Here is a 17988-nt window from a genome sequence, read left to right as displayed (position 1 = left end):
AAGCCTACCTAAACAGGGCTGCCTCCAGATGTCTTCTAAAAGTCTGGTAGTTGTTTTTCTCTTTGACATCTGCTGGGAGGGCGTTCCACAGGGTGGGTGCCACTACCAAGAAGGCCCTCTGCCTGGTTCCCTGTAACTTGGCTTCTCATAGTGAGGGAACCACCAGAAGGCCCTTGGCACTGGACCTCGGTGTCCGGGCAGAACGATGGGGGTGGAGACACTCCTTCAGGTATACTGGACCGAGGCCGTTTAGGGCTTTAAAGGTCAGCATCAACACTTTGAATTGTGCTCGGAAGTGTACTGGGAGCCAATGTAGGTCTTTCAAGACTGGTGTTATGTGGTCTCGGCGGCTGCTCCCAGTCACCAGTCTAGCTGCCGCATTATGGATTAGTTGTATTTTCTGGGTCACCTTCAAAGGTAGCCCCACATAGAGCGCATTGCAGTAATCCAAGCAAGAGATAACTAGAGCATGCACCACTGTGGTGAGACAGTCCGCAGGCAGGTAGGGTCTCAGCCTGCGTACCAGATGGAGCTGGTAGACAGCTGTCCTGGATACAGAATTAACCTGCACCTCCATCGACAGCTGTGAGTCCAAAATGACTCCCAGGCTGCGCACTTGGTCCTTCAGGGACACTGTTACCCCATTCAGGACCAGGGAGTCCTCCACACCTGCCCACCTCCCGTCCCCCAAAAACAGTACTTCCGTCTTGTCAGGATAAGACGCGACTCATTTCTGATCAGCTGATTGGTGGTGCCTACAAAATCCTATGCTTTTTAAGCCTTTGAGGTTTGTATGGGCAAAGGAAAACAGCTCATCTGATGTCATTGTAGCTTCAGGTGATTGACAGCTATCCCAAAGTGATTAAATTGTTCAGCGTACCAGAAAAAGTCTACAGATATAAATGATTTAAAGTTAAAGCAAATGTGGTACATCTCCTTGAGTATATTGGAGGAAATACTCCCACAGATACTCCCACAGATGGGCACAGGGCCATTGAGGGCTTTGAAGATAACAATGTACACCTTGAACTATATCAGGAGCAAAGAGGCACCCACTGCAGACAGACCATTGCAGGTTTCATATGTTGCCTGTGGCCATACTCTTGCCTTTCAGCAGTTTGAGCAGCAGAAATATAATCCCAGTCCTAAATTTATGAAAGCAGCTAAAATTGGGATAGAAATGTTTGGATTTTGTGTAAATGGTCTTGAGTCAGTTAGACACAAAGCAATAGAAAATTGGTGTGTGGCACAAAAGAATTGCTTCAATGTGGCCAGGAAAGCTGTTCAAAAGCATTCACGACCACCACCAACCCCCCCCCCCCGGCACAATAAATGACTAATAGGTGTACAGAGCAGGCAGGTAGATAAAGTCTGCTACAAAATACTTGTGGAATTATTTACAAGGCTGCTACAACTAATATTTACATCCCTGGTTACGGAATAGTTAAGTGTAGAAACAGTTTAGAACTAATATTGTATTGCCAATATTTTCGTGTGTGTGTGTGTGTTCTGGGAAACGGTGTTGCTTCCAGATGTGATTGAAAGTATTGTTTGTTTTGTTTGTTCTTAGGTTATTCTTGTGCAGGTAAATCCAGGAGAGACTTTCACAATTAGAACTGAAGATGGACACATTCAGTGTATCCCAGGTGATGAATTCATACGCATTTATATCATTTGCCTCCTGAAACTGCTTTTATTTGATTTTGCATGCCTTCTTGTATCAGTACATTAAATCATTGTGGTTGGGACATACTATCCAATGTTTGATTTTGCGACAATATAGAGTTTTTATTCAGAGGGACCAAACTTTTATCTTGGTTGATTACCTGCTACAAATCAGGGTCACTCTTCTAGCAGCATGCATTCCTCACACTCACACAACCTGTTCATAATTAAATTATCCAGTCCACAAGCAGAGAACACCCAAGGTTCCTAATGGAGCAAATAAATTGAAGTGGCTAATGCAGAGAAGCCAAGTGCTAAGTGTCGCATGGTGGATGTAACCCCAGGTCATGCTGCTAGTTTGATCGGGTGGAAACCTTTCTCAGCCCAAGCACGATAAACAGTCAGATCCTGAGTGTGAGCAGAACTCATCCAGTCTGACTTCATAAGGGAATTTTCATTGGGCATATTTCCGTGCACCCAGCAATCTGTCTCTGTGTCAGTTTCTGGTGCCTTGGAGGAAGTAGAAGTTTGGGGGTGGAGGGAGAGACCTTCCTTAATTCCTGTGGGATGCGACAGAGATCTGAAAGTGCATAAAGGAACTTAATATTTGACAAAACTACTTGCTGTCTTTTTACTGCATTAGTTTGATTTGCCTTCAGTAGTAGAAAGCAATACTAATTGAGCATTATTCTGTTTCTGGAACAGTCTTCACCATGTGGGAAGCAAAACAGGCCATTCATTAGATCATCCATATATATTATCACACACCCACATCCTCATTGTAATTTTTTTTTTACATTCATACTGGGATATTGTAGAAAATGCAGGCTTAGCAGTAGCCATTGGACTAATTTCTCCAAGCATGGGCTTTGCCAATTTACTTCCAACTATTTGGGTTCAAATGACCCAACAAGCCATAGTATGGCCTGCTGGTGCACAGAGCAGGGTGCTGAGGAGGCATTCTTGATTACACCAGTGGAAGTCCAAGGTTAAGCACATATAAGTTTTTTTAAAAAAAAATCATTGGTGGGGTGGCCATTAAGTTGGTATACATTGGGGCTTCCGGCGGCGGACGCCATTGCGGGTGGTCGTGGGTTGCTTCGGCTGCGAAGCACCCAGTCCATCCCGGGGGTTAGGAGCCCTGCTACCGCAAAGCGGGGCTCCGGTTGGGGTGCGGGAAGAGCGTCCCGCACTCTGGGCTCCCCGGCTGTGCCCGTTGTGGCTCCGAACCCTTCCCCCGCTCCCCCTGTAAAGGGGGAGTGGGGGTGAAGGGACGACGGAGCCGGGCTACAGGGGAAATGCCCCAACCGGGATGCAAATGCGGCGACAAAGCCTGTGATGAGCGTCTAAGTTCTACCTGTCATTAAGGAGCTGTTAAGAACCCAGAGGCTGTAAGTAATTGATTGACTCTTTGTTTTCCTGGAACGATCTGGGGGAAAGAAGAAAGGCAGCCCGCCTCCCTCCCTTCGGGGGGGTGAAAGAAATTAACTCTTTAAGTGACTGCTGCTACAACAATCATTGAAAGCATTTGGAATTTGAAAACTGAGTCTGTTGAGATCTCCTTTTGGGGGTTAACTGAGGAAAAAATATCTCCATTTGAAGTTTTGGTCTTTATACTCCGGCGTAGGAGAAATGGCGGAGACTTGGACTTTCGTGGGAAAAAATTGAAACAAAGGAAGGAAGAGACAGGAACTGAAACTTGATACCCATCCTCCCCCCCAAGATGCTGGATTTTGCGCTCGTGTTGGCATTGAAGGATTGGGAGGATGAGGAAAAGCTTACTGTCTTTCAACTGGAACTGCTTGATCGAAAACTAAAAGTCTTGAGTGGAATTATAAATGGAAAGAACTTATTATCCACAGAAGAGGCTTTTCAAAAGTTTTACACAATGGAAACAGACCTTTGCAAAGAGCTGGGAGAGGTGTTGGAAGGATGGTCTGAGAAGGCTGGGCAACTCCGACTGGAAGGGGGGCCGGTTTCTGGGGGTGGCAGCCCTGGAACGGGAAGATTTTTAATATCCAGACCCCGAGGTGGCAGCTCGGGGGCAAGGGACATAGAATTAAGATTTTTACAAGAAGAAGTAGTATGGCACAAAGAAACGGAGAAACCCAGAATGGAGGGGATGAATATCCTGAAGCTCGATGCAAGGTTTGTTGTGAATGCAGCCTGGATCTGTGGACATCCTGGACATCCAGAAGAAGATAATTGGAGAACCGGTTCTGGTGAAAGGCGGAAAAAAACAATGGACAGAGGGGGAGTGGGTTGAAATATTAAATGTATAATCCGAATGGTCTGCCACGGTATCCGAAATCGGAGTGTGAAGTCTGTTAATTATAAGTTTATTTTAAATAAGTAAGGAGATATTGAATTTTAAGTTAAAAGCAGCATGATAAACGATAGAAGAAATAAGTTTAGCTATAAGAATACTTGGTTAAGATTTAGGTTATAATGCAAAGATTAAGACAATTGTGTTTTTTCTTTTTAAGTAAAGTTAAAATTTTTATAGAGAAAAGTTGTTAAGGGAATAGTTTACTGTTTTAAAACCGAAGGTGTATAGGCGGGGGAAGTCAAACGTCAAGATTCAGAACTAGAAATTTTTTTTTTTTGTAAGGTATATAGATAAGAAGAAGAATCCTGACATTATGTGTATCTGTATTTGTTTTGGTATTTGTAGGTGTGGGGTTGGGTTTGTGTTATTTTGTGAAAATGTCAATAAATTCTGTTTTAAAAAAAAAAAAAGTTGGTATACATTGGGGGGGGGGGGTTACTGACACTTAAAAGTATTAATAAAATATGCTACCAGTATAAATCTACATAAGTTGTAATACATTCATCCATTGATAGCATTAGTGTCCTTGAAAATCTGCTTCAGGTCTTTTCATCAGTAATTGAATGTGTTAATTTTCTGAGACATGACTCTGCCAGTCATGGTTTTTCAAAAACATATCTCTCTGGTTTCATGCTTTCCCGTGATGATTTCCAGCAGCTTGGGAAATTCTCTTAGGTTTGCCATTTCTGTGAAGGCTATCTCTGATACTTCCCTTGGTGTTTCCACTTCTTATGTCCATCAACCACTCTAGCTATACAGTTTCTTACTTAACCTGGTTTGGTCAAAATCCCTGCAGCATTTTGAAGCTTAGAAGAGGCTTGAAAATAGCTTTGTAAACCTTTTACATAAGAATGAAATGTGTAAGCATATGCATGATCACCATTTAGGATATCAGATTGTCAAATGAACCATGACTGCACACACTTCAGTACAGTTTGCAGACGTGAACACTCTGTTGCTTGGTTTCCTTTTAGGTCCAGCACATGTTCCTATGATGTCACCAAATGGTTCTGTGCCTCCAATCTATGTGCCTCCTGGTTATGTATCTCAGGTAAACAGTAAGAGTCTTTTGATGGTTTTGCAAGAGAGAGATTTCCCAAGAAAAAAGAAGACGAATTCCCACTTAACAATGCTTTACAAAGGTGTTAAATGGAAAGTGTGATGGAAGCAGATCTTCTCTCTCCTCTCGCTTCCTTGCCACATTAAGGCTGCTGCTCTTGCTACGGACCTGGTGCATCGTTTCCTAGTCTTTTTACTATGGTTAGGAAATTAGGTGCACCCTGCAAGCTACCTGCCCTCTTTCTCACCCTCCCCACTTTACCATGTTAATTATCTTCTTTCTTTAAACAAAAGTGTTGTTATCTCCCCTGTGCTTAATACTGTCTGTGGTTTGCTTTTAGCATAATTTGAAATCAGGTTTTGAAACTACTGGTGCATTTATTTAAGTGCAGGTGAAACACTTTACTTCAGTTAATGCTAAAAGGGGAGAGTTCTGGAGTCCGTGTCACAGCTATGAATTGAGATTAGGAAACTGATGACACCCAATTGTTCTGGGTGATAAAAACACAAAGGGTTTCCAGGGAACTCCAAAGGAATCTCTCCAGACTGGGTTGAAGGGGCATTAAAAAGGTGAATGGGGTTCATGTAAGGAGGTATAAAATATACCCTAGCTTTACATACACTCTAATGGGGTCTGAACTGATGGTGACTGACCAGGAAACAGATATTGGTGGGTAGCATAGTGAAAATGTTGACCCAGTGTGCAGCAGCTATGAAAAAAGCACATTCCAGGTGGGGTATCATAATAGTTTAGAAAAATGAATAAGGGGGACATGAGAACGGTGTATAAACTTGAGCATGAAATGGAGAAAGTGCATAGAGAGTAGAAACTAGAACCTATGCCATGCAATGAAGCTGAATTTTTGGAAAATAAGGAAAGATAGAAGGAAGTGCTTCACCAAGCACATAATTAAACTATGGAATTCTGTACAACAAGATGTAAGGGTGGCTGCCAACTTGAACAACTGTAAAAGGGGATTAGGCATATTTATGGAGGAATAACATTATCCATGGTTACTAACTCTGATATCTGAATACTAGTTGCTTGAGAATGCAGGTGGGAAGAGTGTTGCTGGATTCATGTGCTGCTTGTGGGTTTCCCATAGGCAACTTATTGGCCACTGAGAACCGGATGTTGAACTACATGGGCCTTTGACCTGATCCAGCATGGCTCTAGCATCCTGAAACATAGCCCCCCCCCCCATTTGTTGCTTCCTAGTGGTATAACAGTTGATGTTCTCTGTTCTGTCCACTACAAGGCAGGTTCTTTGAAGAGGAACTTGGCCAGGACCTGAACCAGGAGAAACAGTTCATGCAAGCCAGTATTTATCTTGCATGTGTTTGAGACAGTTGCAGCTTCTATGGTCTTGGTTTAGGCCAGGGTTTCAGTGTGTGTGGTTTCCATACTTTGTTTGGCAGCCAATCAAAGGAAACAGGCAAGAAAATACATTGAACAATTATTGACTGAGCCTTATCTCACCCATGGTTCCAGACTGAAAGTATAGCAACACAAGTAGCATGCTATTCCCCCTCTACAAGTCTTTAATGATGACGACATTCTCATTATTATTAATTTATATTCTGCCTATCAGGGTATAAATCTTAGCAAGGTCACTTAAAAGTAACATTCAGTTACTTATTTTAAAAACACTGTGAGCAGTGTTAACATCTTTAAACACAGCATGATCCTTCCCACTTCAGGTGAGGGAATAGTTCCTCTAGAACAGGTCCTTCATTATTTCTCCAAGAGAACAGGGTGACCTAGAAGCAAGAGTTTGTGGAGAGGGGGTGCTGTAACTTAAAAGAATTTCATGAACGAGTTGGTGCTTGCCATTGTCTGGAACTAGGGATTGGGAACACTACAAACTCTCAGATTTCATTAAGAACCTAAGACTCTATCTTAGAGGGCATATACCATATATACTTGAGTATAAGCCTAGTTTTTCAGCGCATTTTTTGTGCTGAAAAAGCTGCCCTCGGCTTATACTTGAGTGAGGCGGGCGGTGGGGGCGGCGAGAAAGAAGCCTTTCTCTCCGCTTGTGCTGCCACCCGCTCTCCCCAGTCAACCATTCCTTAAGAAGCATACAAGAACAGGGGTTCTTTACTCTCCCCAGGCAGCTTGTTCCATTCCTGAACTGCTCGCATAAATGCAAACTTGCCAAAGGAGGAAGAGGAAGGAGCAGCCCAAAGGGCTGCTTTCGGGCTGCTCGTTCCTCCTCCTCCTCCACAGCGGCAAAGGTGAACCGGCTTATACTCGAGTCAATAAGCTTTCCCAGGTTTTCGTGGGAAAATTAGGTGCCTCGGTTTATATTCGGGTCGGCTTATATTCGGGTATATACGGTATGTACAGGGAATATATGTATATGGTTCCTTAACACTGCAGCTGTGGCATCCATTCTCATTAGCTTAAATGACTCAGGAGCACTTTGCTCTGAGTGTTGAGCCTATCCTAGGAGAGAACCCTTATAGAGCTCTTGATTCATGGAGCTGAGTCAGGCACTTCCTGGAGTACGCTTATCATTTCCTTTTGACTCTGAAAGGGAATATTTGAGAAGGCCTTGAATTTTAAGATCTTCGCTGTAGTACCAATACACATTAGAACAGGCTTCCTCAAACTTGGCCCTCCAGATGTTTTGAGACCACAATTCCCCTCATCCCTGACCACTGGTCCTGCTAGCTAGGGACCATTGAAGTTTTAGGCCAAAAACATCTGGAGGGCTGAGTTTGAGGAAGCCTGCATTAGAATTTATCAATACATTACTATCGTGGTTTAGAGAAAGGATGTAGAAAATATGTTTTCCTTTTAAGAACTTTTAAAGTGACTGTCTCGTCAGCCAGAGGGTTCTTGGGGTTGCCCAAGCCATCTGATAGCACATCACATGATTAAGATTGTGCAACACTCAAACTGGTCTTTTGACCCTAAGGTTAATACACATTTTAATAGAGCATCAGTTAATCCTGCCTATTTGGGGCCAGTCCTTGGGAAAGCATTTGGCTCCATCTTGAGAGCTCTTAAAACAAGTATGGAGAACCTTTGGCCCTATAGATATTGCTGAACTACAACTTCCATCAGCCCCAGGAAACATGGTCAGTGGTTTGACAGAAGTTGTAATTAAGCATCATCCACAGAGCCAGAGATTCCACATACTTGTGGAAGCTTATTTTCATGGGACAGAGCCTCTTCCTTTGCCAAGTAGGGGGTAAAGGTGGTGGAAAGGGGGTAGGCATAGAGGTATCATTGGCCTCTTCCTTTGCCAAGTAGGGGGTAAAGGAGGTTGAAAGGGGGTAGGCATAGAGGTATCATTGGCCTCTGTTGCTGCATCAGTAATCACTGGCTTTAGTGAGGAAGTGTGAGTGACCTCCTAGTCCAAATGCAAGCCAAGTATTAGAAAACAAAAGACCTGCCTACTAGTGGAGGGAAGGGAGAGCATCTGATGTTTGTTTACTACATTTTGGTCCAATTAGGAAGAATTCACAGGTAAACCAAATCCTTCTGTCTGTACTGAGCTGTATTGGTGAAAGCAGCAAAGGCCAGTCTGGGTAAGAGCATTTATTTTGCTCCCAGTAGCTACATGAGGTAATCAGGAGCTGCATGTTAACAGGTGGGGAGGTGGACAACAGAGGTACTGTAATATTCTCACTCATAACACAATAATGTTATTGTGCCCAGTCTGCCAAACAGCTATTAAATCGCCCACCCATCCTGCTCCAGTCCACCAAATTACTGTTGGGCAGGCTAAAGGAAGCATGATTGTTATAGGTAGGGAAGCTCAAGGTGAGTTCGAATTTGGCAGCAGGGGGTAACTTGGGCATCTGCATAAGCTGTATGGAAGGCCACCTAGGATTGGTCTGAAGCCATGGATTGTCCACATGTGAGCAAGAACTGGCATATTAATGTAGTGTATGTACATTTCCTGCATTTTTACTGAAATGCATGAAGTACTGAATGTACCTCAGCTTGTGCTAAAATACCGTATTCTTCCATGTATAACATGCCCCCGTGTATAAGAAGTCCCCTATCTTGAGGGACTCAAAAATAAGAAAATGGGGGGAGATAAGACTACCCCCTTTTAACATTATTTTTTAGTAAAAAACAAAAAAAACAAAAAAAACCACCTAGTCTTATACATGGGAAAGTACGGTACATCGGAACAAGCACACCTGTGCTCATAACCAAGTAAGGAAATATTTGGGTTTTGTTTTATGCTATTGTATTAACATATCCACAAGTTAATTGCACTTGACTTGGAGGTCACATTTCAGGTGACCTTTCTTGTAATAATCCATGGCTCGACACATTCTTTCTCCCTTGAGGACAACTGTTTCCCATCAGATCTGATTTATCATAAGTTGGGAAACTCCAGTTGTGGGTGTGCTTGGCATGACCAGTAATACCAACTTTCTGTAATTCCTGTTTGGCCAACTAGGAAACTATGTGAGAACCAACTGGCTCAACTAAGCGTGTTTCAGGCAGAATAATTTGTTAAAGGATATGATATTTGGTTTATGACATACTTTGACCCAATACAAGCTGTGGATAGATGTTGTAGGTGCATAGCATGCTTTCAGTTTACTCTTAAAAATCATGAAAGTGCTGGTACAAGAAAAATTAATGTACAGTTTCATAGATACAATAGGTTAAGTTTGAGAATGAAGCCCAAGCATTGCTCCACATTATGCTTAGGTTTCATGCTAGACATGTGACATCTTTCATGTGGGTTGTTGCCAGGACTTCACATGAGACACAAACTTTTGTTTGACTTATTTGCCCAGAAGTGTATACATTTAGTATCTGTGCAGCATGTTAGCTACTGGATTTTAGGTTGTGGCTGGTTTTGCTGATATTCAATTGGACTGAAGAGCTGGTACTACCTTAAATTTTCCTGAACATCACTGTAGTAGAGCTAGTGGTGGGGTGGTGGTGGTATGGATCTTGTTTGTTAGATCTGCAAGCGAGTCTGAGAAGTTGACTAACAATGTGATTCAAGATGGATATGCCCATTTTTTTGAATTGGTTAGATTTCTTTAAAAATCAATGTATTTGTATTTCAAAACACACACATACACATAACATATTGGTTTTGCATTACAGGTGGTGGAAGAAAATGGAGTCCGGAAGGTTGTAGTTCTGCCACATTCTACTGAATACCACCCTCCCATGCATCCTCCTCCTCCTCCTCCCCCACATGTGACCCATTATATGCATCCTCATCCTGCTATGCTACCCCATCCACCTCATGCAGTGTATCCTCCAGTTCCGGGAACAGGAGAAATACCACCACAGTTTGTTCACCAGCATACACCACCGCAGCATCTTTATCAAGAACAGGGTAAGAAGAAGTGCCGTTATTAACTTGCCTGTATTTAGAAGGTCTGTTGCTTTATTTTGGGTTCTTATGTGCCTTTGCAGCTGATGCAGATTGCAGCAAGTCTGTTTCCAAGTGGGATAAACCCACAACAAAAACAGTGCTCTGTGTGCAGTGTCTTCCCACTCACTTTTAGGCACAACCCCCAAATGGTTTGGGTCCTATGTAGCTTAGATGTGGCTTTCTAATTTACCTTCCTTCACAATATTTAAGAATCACAAGTGTTTTCTTCATTGCCATATACAAAAGCCAAGCAGCAAGAACATGCTGAGATGCATTCTTAGCAGCTTCCCCATCACTATTGATCTCATTTTCTGTAGGGCAGGGGTTTGCTGGCCTATTGTGCTTTTGGAGCCAGCCTGCAGCCTTTCTTCCTTGCTCTCTCCAAGCTGTGCACAGGAAATAAGGCTTTTAAAATGCTCCTAGTTGTGTCAAAACTTAGCTTTCATTTCCTAAGCCTAATTATGCAGGGCAAGGAAGGGCACTGCCATCCTAAGGACAGTCGCCACCTCCCCAAAGCAATTAGGAATAAAGCTCCAATTGTTGGTGGGAGTTTTTTCCTTGGTTTACTGCTCAATCCCACCATGCTTGTTGAATTGAGCAAATCCTATGGAGTAAATGGGCTTAGAATTTCAGACTTAATTGCCATAGCTGGCTCTTGCCTTGCCCCATTCCACTGGCAGGTGGAGTTGTTCTTTGCAAATCACAACCAAGTGGACTAGTGAGAGTTAGAAAGTTGAAGCTTGCAGTATTTCTTTCTTACACACACCCCTCAGGAAAAAAAGATATCCTGGCACTTGCCTCTGTGCAGTACACAGCATTATGGTAGAAAACTGCAGCCATTCTTTCTCTTATACACATGTGCACATAAGCTATCTATGTTACAGTTATAAAATTAGCTGCCAAGAATAATTAGTAGCTACAATAACTGTATTTGTTTCTTTTTATATACAGTATATTACATGTCTAATCTGGCTAAACCTTGAAGGCTTTTACGTTTGGTGGGAGGGAAAAACTGGATCATTGAAAATGAAAGTCTTGCCCTTTTTGTGTCCCGTCTAATGGTCTCTCTTTGCTGGTGCCCCTATAGAGACCCGTCCCCATGGCAGAGCTAATTTTCCTCCACGAGATGAAAGAACTCTCAAAATGCAGGAGCATTTGAAGAAACGGATAAGAGACCGACAAGCTAGTGGAAACACAAATAATAAACCGAACAGCCCTCCTTCCTCACCTCAGAAAGTTAACAGTTCGTCCAGCGCCAGCATTCAGAATGGACATGGAAAGGGACAGCAAGGGACAGGAGGGCAAGGCAAGCAGGGGAAAGCAGGGAAAGCCAGGGAAAGCCAAACAGCCAATTCAGGAAAGGGAGGTAAGTTGGAACTTTTTAGGAACATAATGTGCGTTTCGTATAGTATGTGTATTCTGCAGTGCGAATAAAATCAAATGGAAAAGCATTCTTATGAAACAAAGGAAGAACTACCTGTCTGTGTTCCTCTAGGGTTTAAAAGTATACATGTCAGCAATGTCGACAGTAGAGAATGTCAGACACGATGCAGCACATCTGTACAGTGTGTGGCAGTGTGTTCATTATGAATGTAGGTGACTGACTTGCAAGAGAGGGGAGCTAGATCCTAATGTTTTCACTAAAATGAAAAGCATGCCATTGAAAATGTTTTCTTCTACTGTTGTTGGCATCTTCCTATTTGCAGTCTTCCTTTGGAAAAATCCTGTTGTTTCTGTGGCAAATGGCCAGGGATGGTGGGCATTTCAGGGCAACAGGACCTGGAGGAACGGGGGGGGGGGGGACGACACTGGTTCCCCCATCCCTGGTGTAACGTGATAGCACAAGAAGCCAGGATGCATATAATAAAAATAAAGTATACATAGCAATCTAAAAGCAAATATTAAAAGTACCACATTTCAAAATTCTGTACAATATGCAATATGAAATGATTAATCCACTTTGGGAAAAGATTCAGGTTTCCTTAGACCACTTTTCCATTCTTAGGCCTCCCCTCTCAATCCCACCCCCTAATCTTCCTCTTTGCCTTGATTCTTGCCAGTGAGAAGTGATTTTTTTTTCTTGAGGGACAGTGGAGAAAGCCTAGGTGAAGAGGTGTTTCTTGTATGAGGAAATTAATTATTAGAACTTAGAAGCTTGATGTAGAACTACATTTGTTGGACTAGCTATGGCTGAAATGTGATGTTTGTGTGCATTCATACGCAGCCAATGACAGGTGTGCCCAGTTGGACCTAAATGCTTGGTGAATTTACCCATACAATCAATCACAAAATTCACTTATACCTTCTGGATTTCAGTGGACTTCACAAAAGGGTCTTGTTTAACAATACTATATTGTGTACTGTTGACAAGCAGAGGCTCGCATCCAAAGAACCGTGAGCCACTTTCCCCATGCAGTGAGTTTTCCCACATCCTCTTCTTTCTGTAGCTATTTGTGCCTGCTGAAGAGCTGCTCCTGGGGGGTCAGGGAGCCCTTTAACAGGATGCAGTGTGGTGTGGGGTCCACCTTCTGTGAGAAAAATTGTATTCTCTTTGCATTAGGAGTTATTTGGATCCAAGCCAGAATGTGCACATACAGTAAATCTGTTACCTGAGTAATAAATGCATGTGTGCTTCTCTGGATGTTGCTGAAGACCAGCTGAAGCATACATTTGCACCTACACTCTTGAACAGTAACTGCATTTTCTTTCAGCATTACAGTGCATCTCTGCCAGCTTGGTTGACTTTGCACAGAATTGGCAATGTGGGCATTTCAGAGGGTGAAATGGCTTGCTATTTAAATAAACTACTGCTGCTTGAGAGTGTAGGAGCAAATGCACTGTAATTCTTGTAGTGTAGTCTCATTGTCAGAATTGTAGTTTGGCCTATCTTGGAAGGAAGAAATGAAGTGCAAACAGGAATCATTTGGAAACTGTGTACTGTATTTACAATAAAATAGATAGACCTCATTGGTAACCTGAAAGAAAAAGGTACTTCATCTATATTCAGACCTGAACCTCAGTACTTATGAAGCTTCCCTGCTCCTGTTGACTTACTAAGTCCTCTGCATGAATTAGTATCCTGAACCTTGAGCCTTGGCAAGATAACTAGAAAAACTAACATGAAATTAATATGAAAACATGAGTATGTATATGCATGGGTTTTGCTTTCAATCGTTTAAATATTCCTTGCTGAAACTTTAGTCTTAATTATTGAATGCATAAAATCTCATCGTATCATTCCTTCAGACTGTCTTCCCAAAATAACGTAGCTGATGAACAAGGTTACTGTTAAGACTTTTAGAACAGTAGAATTTTCAAATTCCATCAGTCAAACGAAAAGCAAGATATGCACAGATTCTTGATGGTGTGAGTCAAACTCAAAGGAAGTCTGTGCAGCTCTGTTACTTCTGCACACTTTGAATATGTAGCTGATTCAGTGGTCAAAACAAATAAGGACGATGAACTTTGCACAGCATTTACTGTTGTTCTAATAAGTGTCCCAATTTGGTTTGCAGTTAAAGAAGAAATGTTTTGATGGGGGTTTTCATTTCCTCCCCATCTCACAATGTGGTTTTTGTTTATTTTTTTGTTTTCTTTAGAATCTGATACAGAATCTGGAAAACCCCAAGAACCCTTAAGCATCAGTAAGCCTACAGTAAGTAGTGATATATTTTAGACGTTATAATAAGCATGTGCCATATCTTTTCAAAATAGACATATCTGTTTACAAAACCTGGCTCAAACAAGAGTTGTTTACAATACTTGAGAATGTGGCAGGATCCTTAGAAGGAAATGGAGTTTTCATAGTTGATAAGTAACTGTGGAAAATGACATTCTGTATGACTTTGCTACGCAAACTCTAGTGAATAGGTGGAAGAAGCAAATGGGTGTTTTCCGATCTTTGATATTGCAATGGGGCATTTAGGGAAAAGTCAGCCATAGCTGTTCTCTGAATATAAGACACCCAATTTAAGGGGTTTGAAGTTGGGCAACATTCAAGTTGAAAATATTTTGAAATCCTTGGTATGACCATTATGGGGTTTGACACAAAGCCTGCTTAACTTAGGTTTTTTGTGAATTTTGAACCAACTTCACAGCTGGGGAAAGAGAATGAGAAAGATTACATAACTAGGACAATCACCAGACCAAAATAGGTGACTAAATGTTTTACTTGACTGCCTGGATATCTTTTTCTTTTCGTTCCTTTTTCCAATCCATGGTATTTAAACTGATTCAGTAGTTTTGAATTTGGATGCATCTAAGAGTATATACAGCAGGGATGGGAAACCTTTCAACCTCCAAACTCTGTTGAACTCCCATCAGCTCCAGTAAACATGAGCTATAGCCAGGGATGATGGGAATTGTAGTTCAGCAACATCTAAAGAGGCACAGGTTCCCCCCATCCTGAACTGTGGTGGGCTTTCTTCTTTGAATCATCAATACTGTCAACACATAGACTATACAAGATTAATGGGCTGCATTTTTTTAAAAAAAATTGTTCACTATAGTTGTGATCAGCTTTAATCCTTGGGACTCATTTGCATAAATGACCACTTCCTTCTGCAGTGTCCTCAGATTTGACATGGATGATAGTCTCCACATCCTGACTGTAGCTGAGGGGGGGCTGGTTGGAATTTTCAGTGACTGCACCTACCTAAATTGTGGAGTGTTCTTCTTTGGAATGCTCATTTTTTTCCTCCTGTCATTCACCACCTACTTAAAACTTTTATTTAGATAGGATTTCTGCTTGTCTGTTCATTTTATAATGACCGACCTATTGTATTGTTTTAAATACTTTTATTGAATATTGTTGTCTTCGACATGATGTAAAATAAACCATGTTTTACATTGATTTGATTAAAAAAGATGGGCTGCACTTTTTCTTATGTATAATGACAATGAGGCTACCTAAAACCTATTTGCTGTAGGAATCTTAGATACAGGTGGGTAGCCGTGTTGGTCTGCCATAGTCAAAACAAAATCGAAAATTCGATTGAAGTGTGCATGCACACGAAAGCTCATACCAGGAACAAACTCAGTTGGTCTCTAAGGTGCTACTAGAAAGAATTTTCGAATCTTAGATAGTCTAAGACAAATCAGGGGGCATGTGGGCCTCCAGATGTTGCTGGACTGCATCTCCCATCATTCCTCACCATTGACCATGCTGGCTGGGACTGATGGGAGTTGGGAGTCCAGCGACACCCTGAAGTCCAAATATTTTTTTTACCCCTGCACTATACATGATAGCTCTCCGACCCAGCGATAATATTTTTACAGGAAAAAATGTGTACACCATCATATGCAGCTGGGGAAACGCAACGAGATGGGTGGGGTATAAATAATAAAATTATTGTTGTTGTTATTGTTGTAGTTATATGTGCAGAACATGTGAATCTCTGTTTTGTCGTGTGTGTGTGTGTGTGTGTGTGTGTGTGTGTGTTTTATAAAGCCGAAGGGTTTTCCTGCATGATCCAGCCCCTATGCAAATAAGTTGTCACAAAACTGGGATAGGCAAAACCCAGCACCCTGATACAGATGTAGGTCTCTCCTTCCTCAGTTATCAGACTGATCATTTGATGAGGGGAGAGGAACTGATAAACTCCCTCCTTGTTGAACAGCTGAGGTGGCATATATGTGTATATATGGGATGGCCACACCTGCTTTTGGTAAGGGTGTCAGCCAGGAGTGAATTTGGCTCTCTGTTCAAAAAAGTTTAGCCAGCCCTGGCTTAGAATAGGCATCCCTTGCAAAATAGATGTACAGGTGTGTGTTTTTTTCACAGGCAAAGGTTCATGAGGTTTGAAAACATGACCATTCCAATACTAAATATTCTCCACCAAAATGAGTGACTTTTTCTAGCTACGCAATTACCGTATATAACAGTTAAAAGGACTGCTGTATAAAGGACAGTATTGGGTGTTGTCTGTTATTGTGAAATGAAACTGTTAATGCATGAACCAGACTTGGAAGTATTTTAGACAGAGTACTTCAACACAAATGTAAACTACCACCATGCATTGATTTAAAGAACTATAAAAAGTGGGGCAAAAAAATGCAACCAGACCCAGCATTTCAACTCGTGTAGGGGAAGAATGCACCCAGCTGCATTTTTTCCTAATGCTTCTTGAATATTCTTGAAAGTCACATTATTCCCCCTTTTTTACAGGTCTCTGAAATACAAGCTAGGTCAGCAGTCGTGGCTTGGGATCCTCCTTTTGTGGTGCAAAACGGCGAAACACACCTCACCTCTACAAAGTTTAGATATGAAGTGGCAATCTCGAAGGGTGGTAGAAATGGAAAATTTAAATCATTTTATGTGTAAGTCCAGTTTCTTTATTTTACCACACAACTTATCTCAGCTGACACCTTGCTCACTTTCCATAGAAAATATTTTAGACAGAGTTGATGGATTTTTTCCAGTGTTTTTTCTTCTTCTAAGGACAGCCTAGAGGCAGAATCTAAGGGAGCTTTGTAAATAGGCCCACATAAGTTAGCCTCCCCTCCTCCCAACCAAAAAATAATTCCTGTACAGGGTGCAGATGAGGGATGGAGCACCTTCTTCTTCTAATCTCTCCTTTGCCAGCCAGTTCACTCACCTTCATGGAATTCTGCTCCTATAATTCCTGATATTCCTGTGATGTCCTGGGAGACAGAAGTTTTGAGATACTAATCCAACATTGTGGGAAACTATGTAGGATATGCTTGAAAGAAAAATGGTGTTGTAGTTTGCATAGGGTGTTGTTGTTGTTGTGGAAACTATCTAATTATCACTTTCATAATGGGTTCTTCCTTTTGCAGGGAAGAAGAGATGACTTTTACTCTTAATGATCTCAGACCGGCAACTGATTACCATGTCAGGTGGGCACCAAGAACAAAAGACTCTTGAGAACACAGCAGTTGTTGTTAAAACTAGCTGAATTGCCCTGCAGATACCTCCATTGTTTGAAGTTGCTTAAAGAGATAAGGATTTGGAGAAGGTGGGGGAAGGCAGGTGATAAAACTGAAAAGTGTAGGCATACAAATGGTGCAATAGATCTTTTTCTTTACTGTTTTTAATAATGCTACTGGAGTTGCATCAAAATACTAGACCAGGGCAAGCGATTTTATTTGGTCAGGCATTTTAAACTGGTTTTATGGCCTCTGACCGCTTTTTAGTTTTATAATTTGTGCCTCTCATTTTTGTTGCTCGATCTATATTGATTTGTATTGTAATGTATTATTGCACATGCCCACACAACTACCATTCCCCGTGAATCCGTCAGGGTGAAGAGTTGTTTAGAAAGTTTTACATAAATAGATGTTAAATACTACCAGTACTTCACCCCTGCAAAAATATTTTCCCCTGAGCCTCAGTACCACCCTAAGTTGTGTTAGGGTACCTGTAAAATTTGCATTTGGGGGCAGAGTTACCCAATATAAAAAGTAACCTCAGAAGAGTTTTGCCACTTGGTGGCTAGATTGTTCCCAGCTATGACATAGTAGTCAGGCTGTAAGTATAGGGAAGGCCAAAATGAAGGCAAGTGTGTTAAGTGTTCCAATCAAATTCATTGAAGACGTGAAGATGTG

General features: G+C 41.8%; 1 protein-coding gene across 2 annotated transcripts in view; it reads left to right on the top strand.

Moving 5' to 3' along the window:
* Positions 1-17988, top strand: part of FNDC3A (fibronectin type III domain containing 3A) — a 65579-nt gene that overhangs the window by 25111 nt on the left and 22480 nt on the right. For both annotated transcript variants that reach the window (XM_033138355.1, XM_033138354.1), the window contains exons 4-10: positions 1571-1646; positions 4969-5045; positions 10146-10383; positions 11510-11788; positions 14022-14077; positions 16589-16740; positions 17221-17280. In XM_033138355.1, coding sequence (XP_032994246.1) covers positions 1571-1646; positions 4969-5045; positions 10146-10383; positions 11510-11788; positions 14022-14077; positions 16589-16740; positions 17221-17280 — 938 coding nt within the window. The remainder of the gene's footprint in view (positions 1-1570; positions 1647-4968; positions 5046-10145; positions 10384-11509; positions 11789-14021; positions 14078-16588; positions 16741-17220; positions 17281-17988) is intronic.

This window comes from Lacerta agilis, chromosome Z (genome assembly GCF_009819535.1).
Source record: "Lacerta agilis isolate rLacAgi1 chromosome Z, rLacAgi1.pri, whole genome shotgun sequence".
In the NCBI taxonomy this organism is placed as follows: Eukaryota; Metazoa; Chordata; class Lepidosauria; order Squamata; family Lacertidae; genus Lacerta; species Lacerta agilis.
Note: the sequence above shows the minus strand (reverse complement) of the source record. Positions and strands in the feature narration are given on the sequence as shown.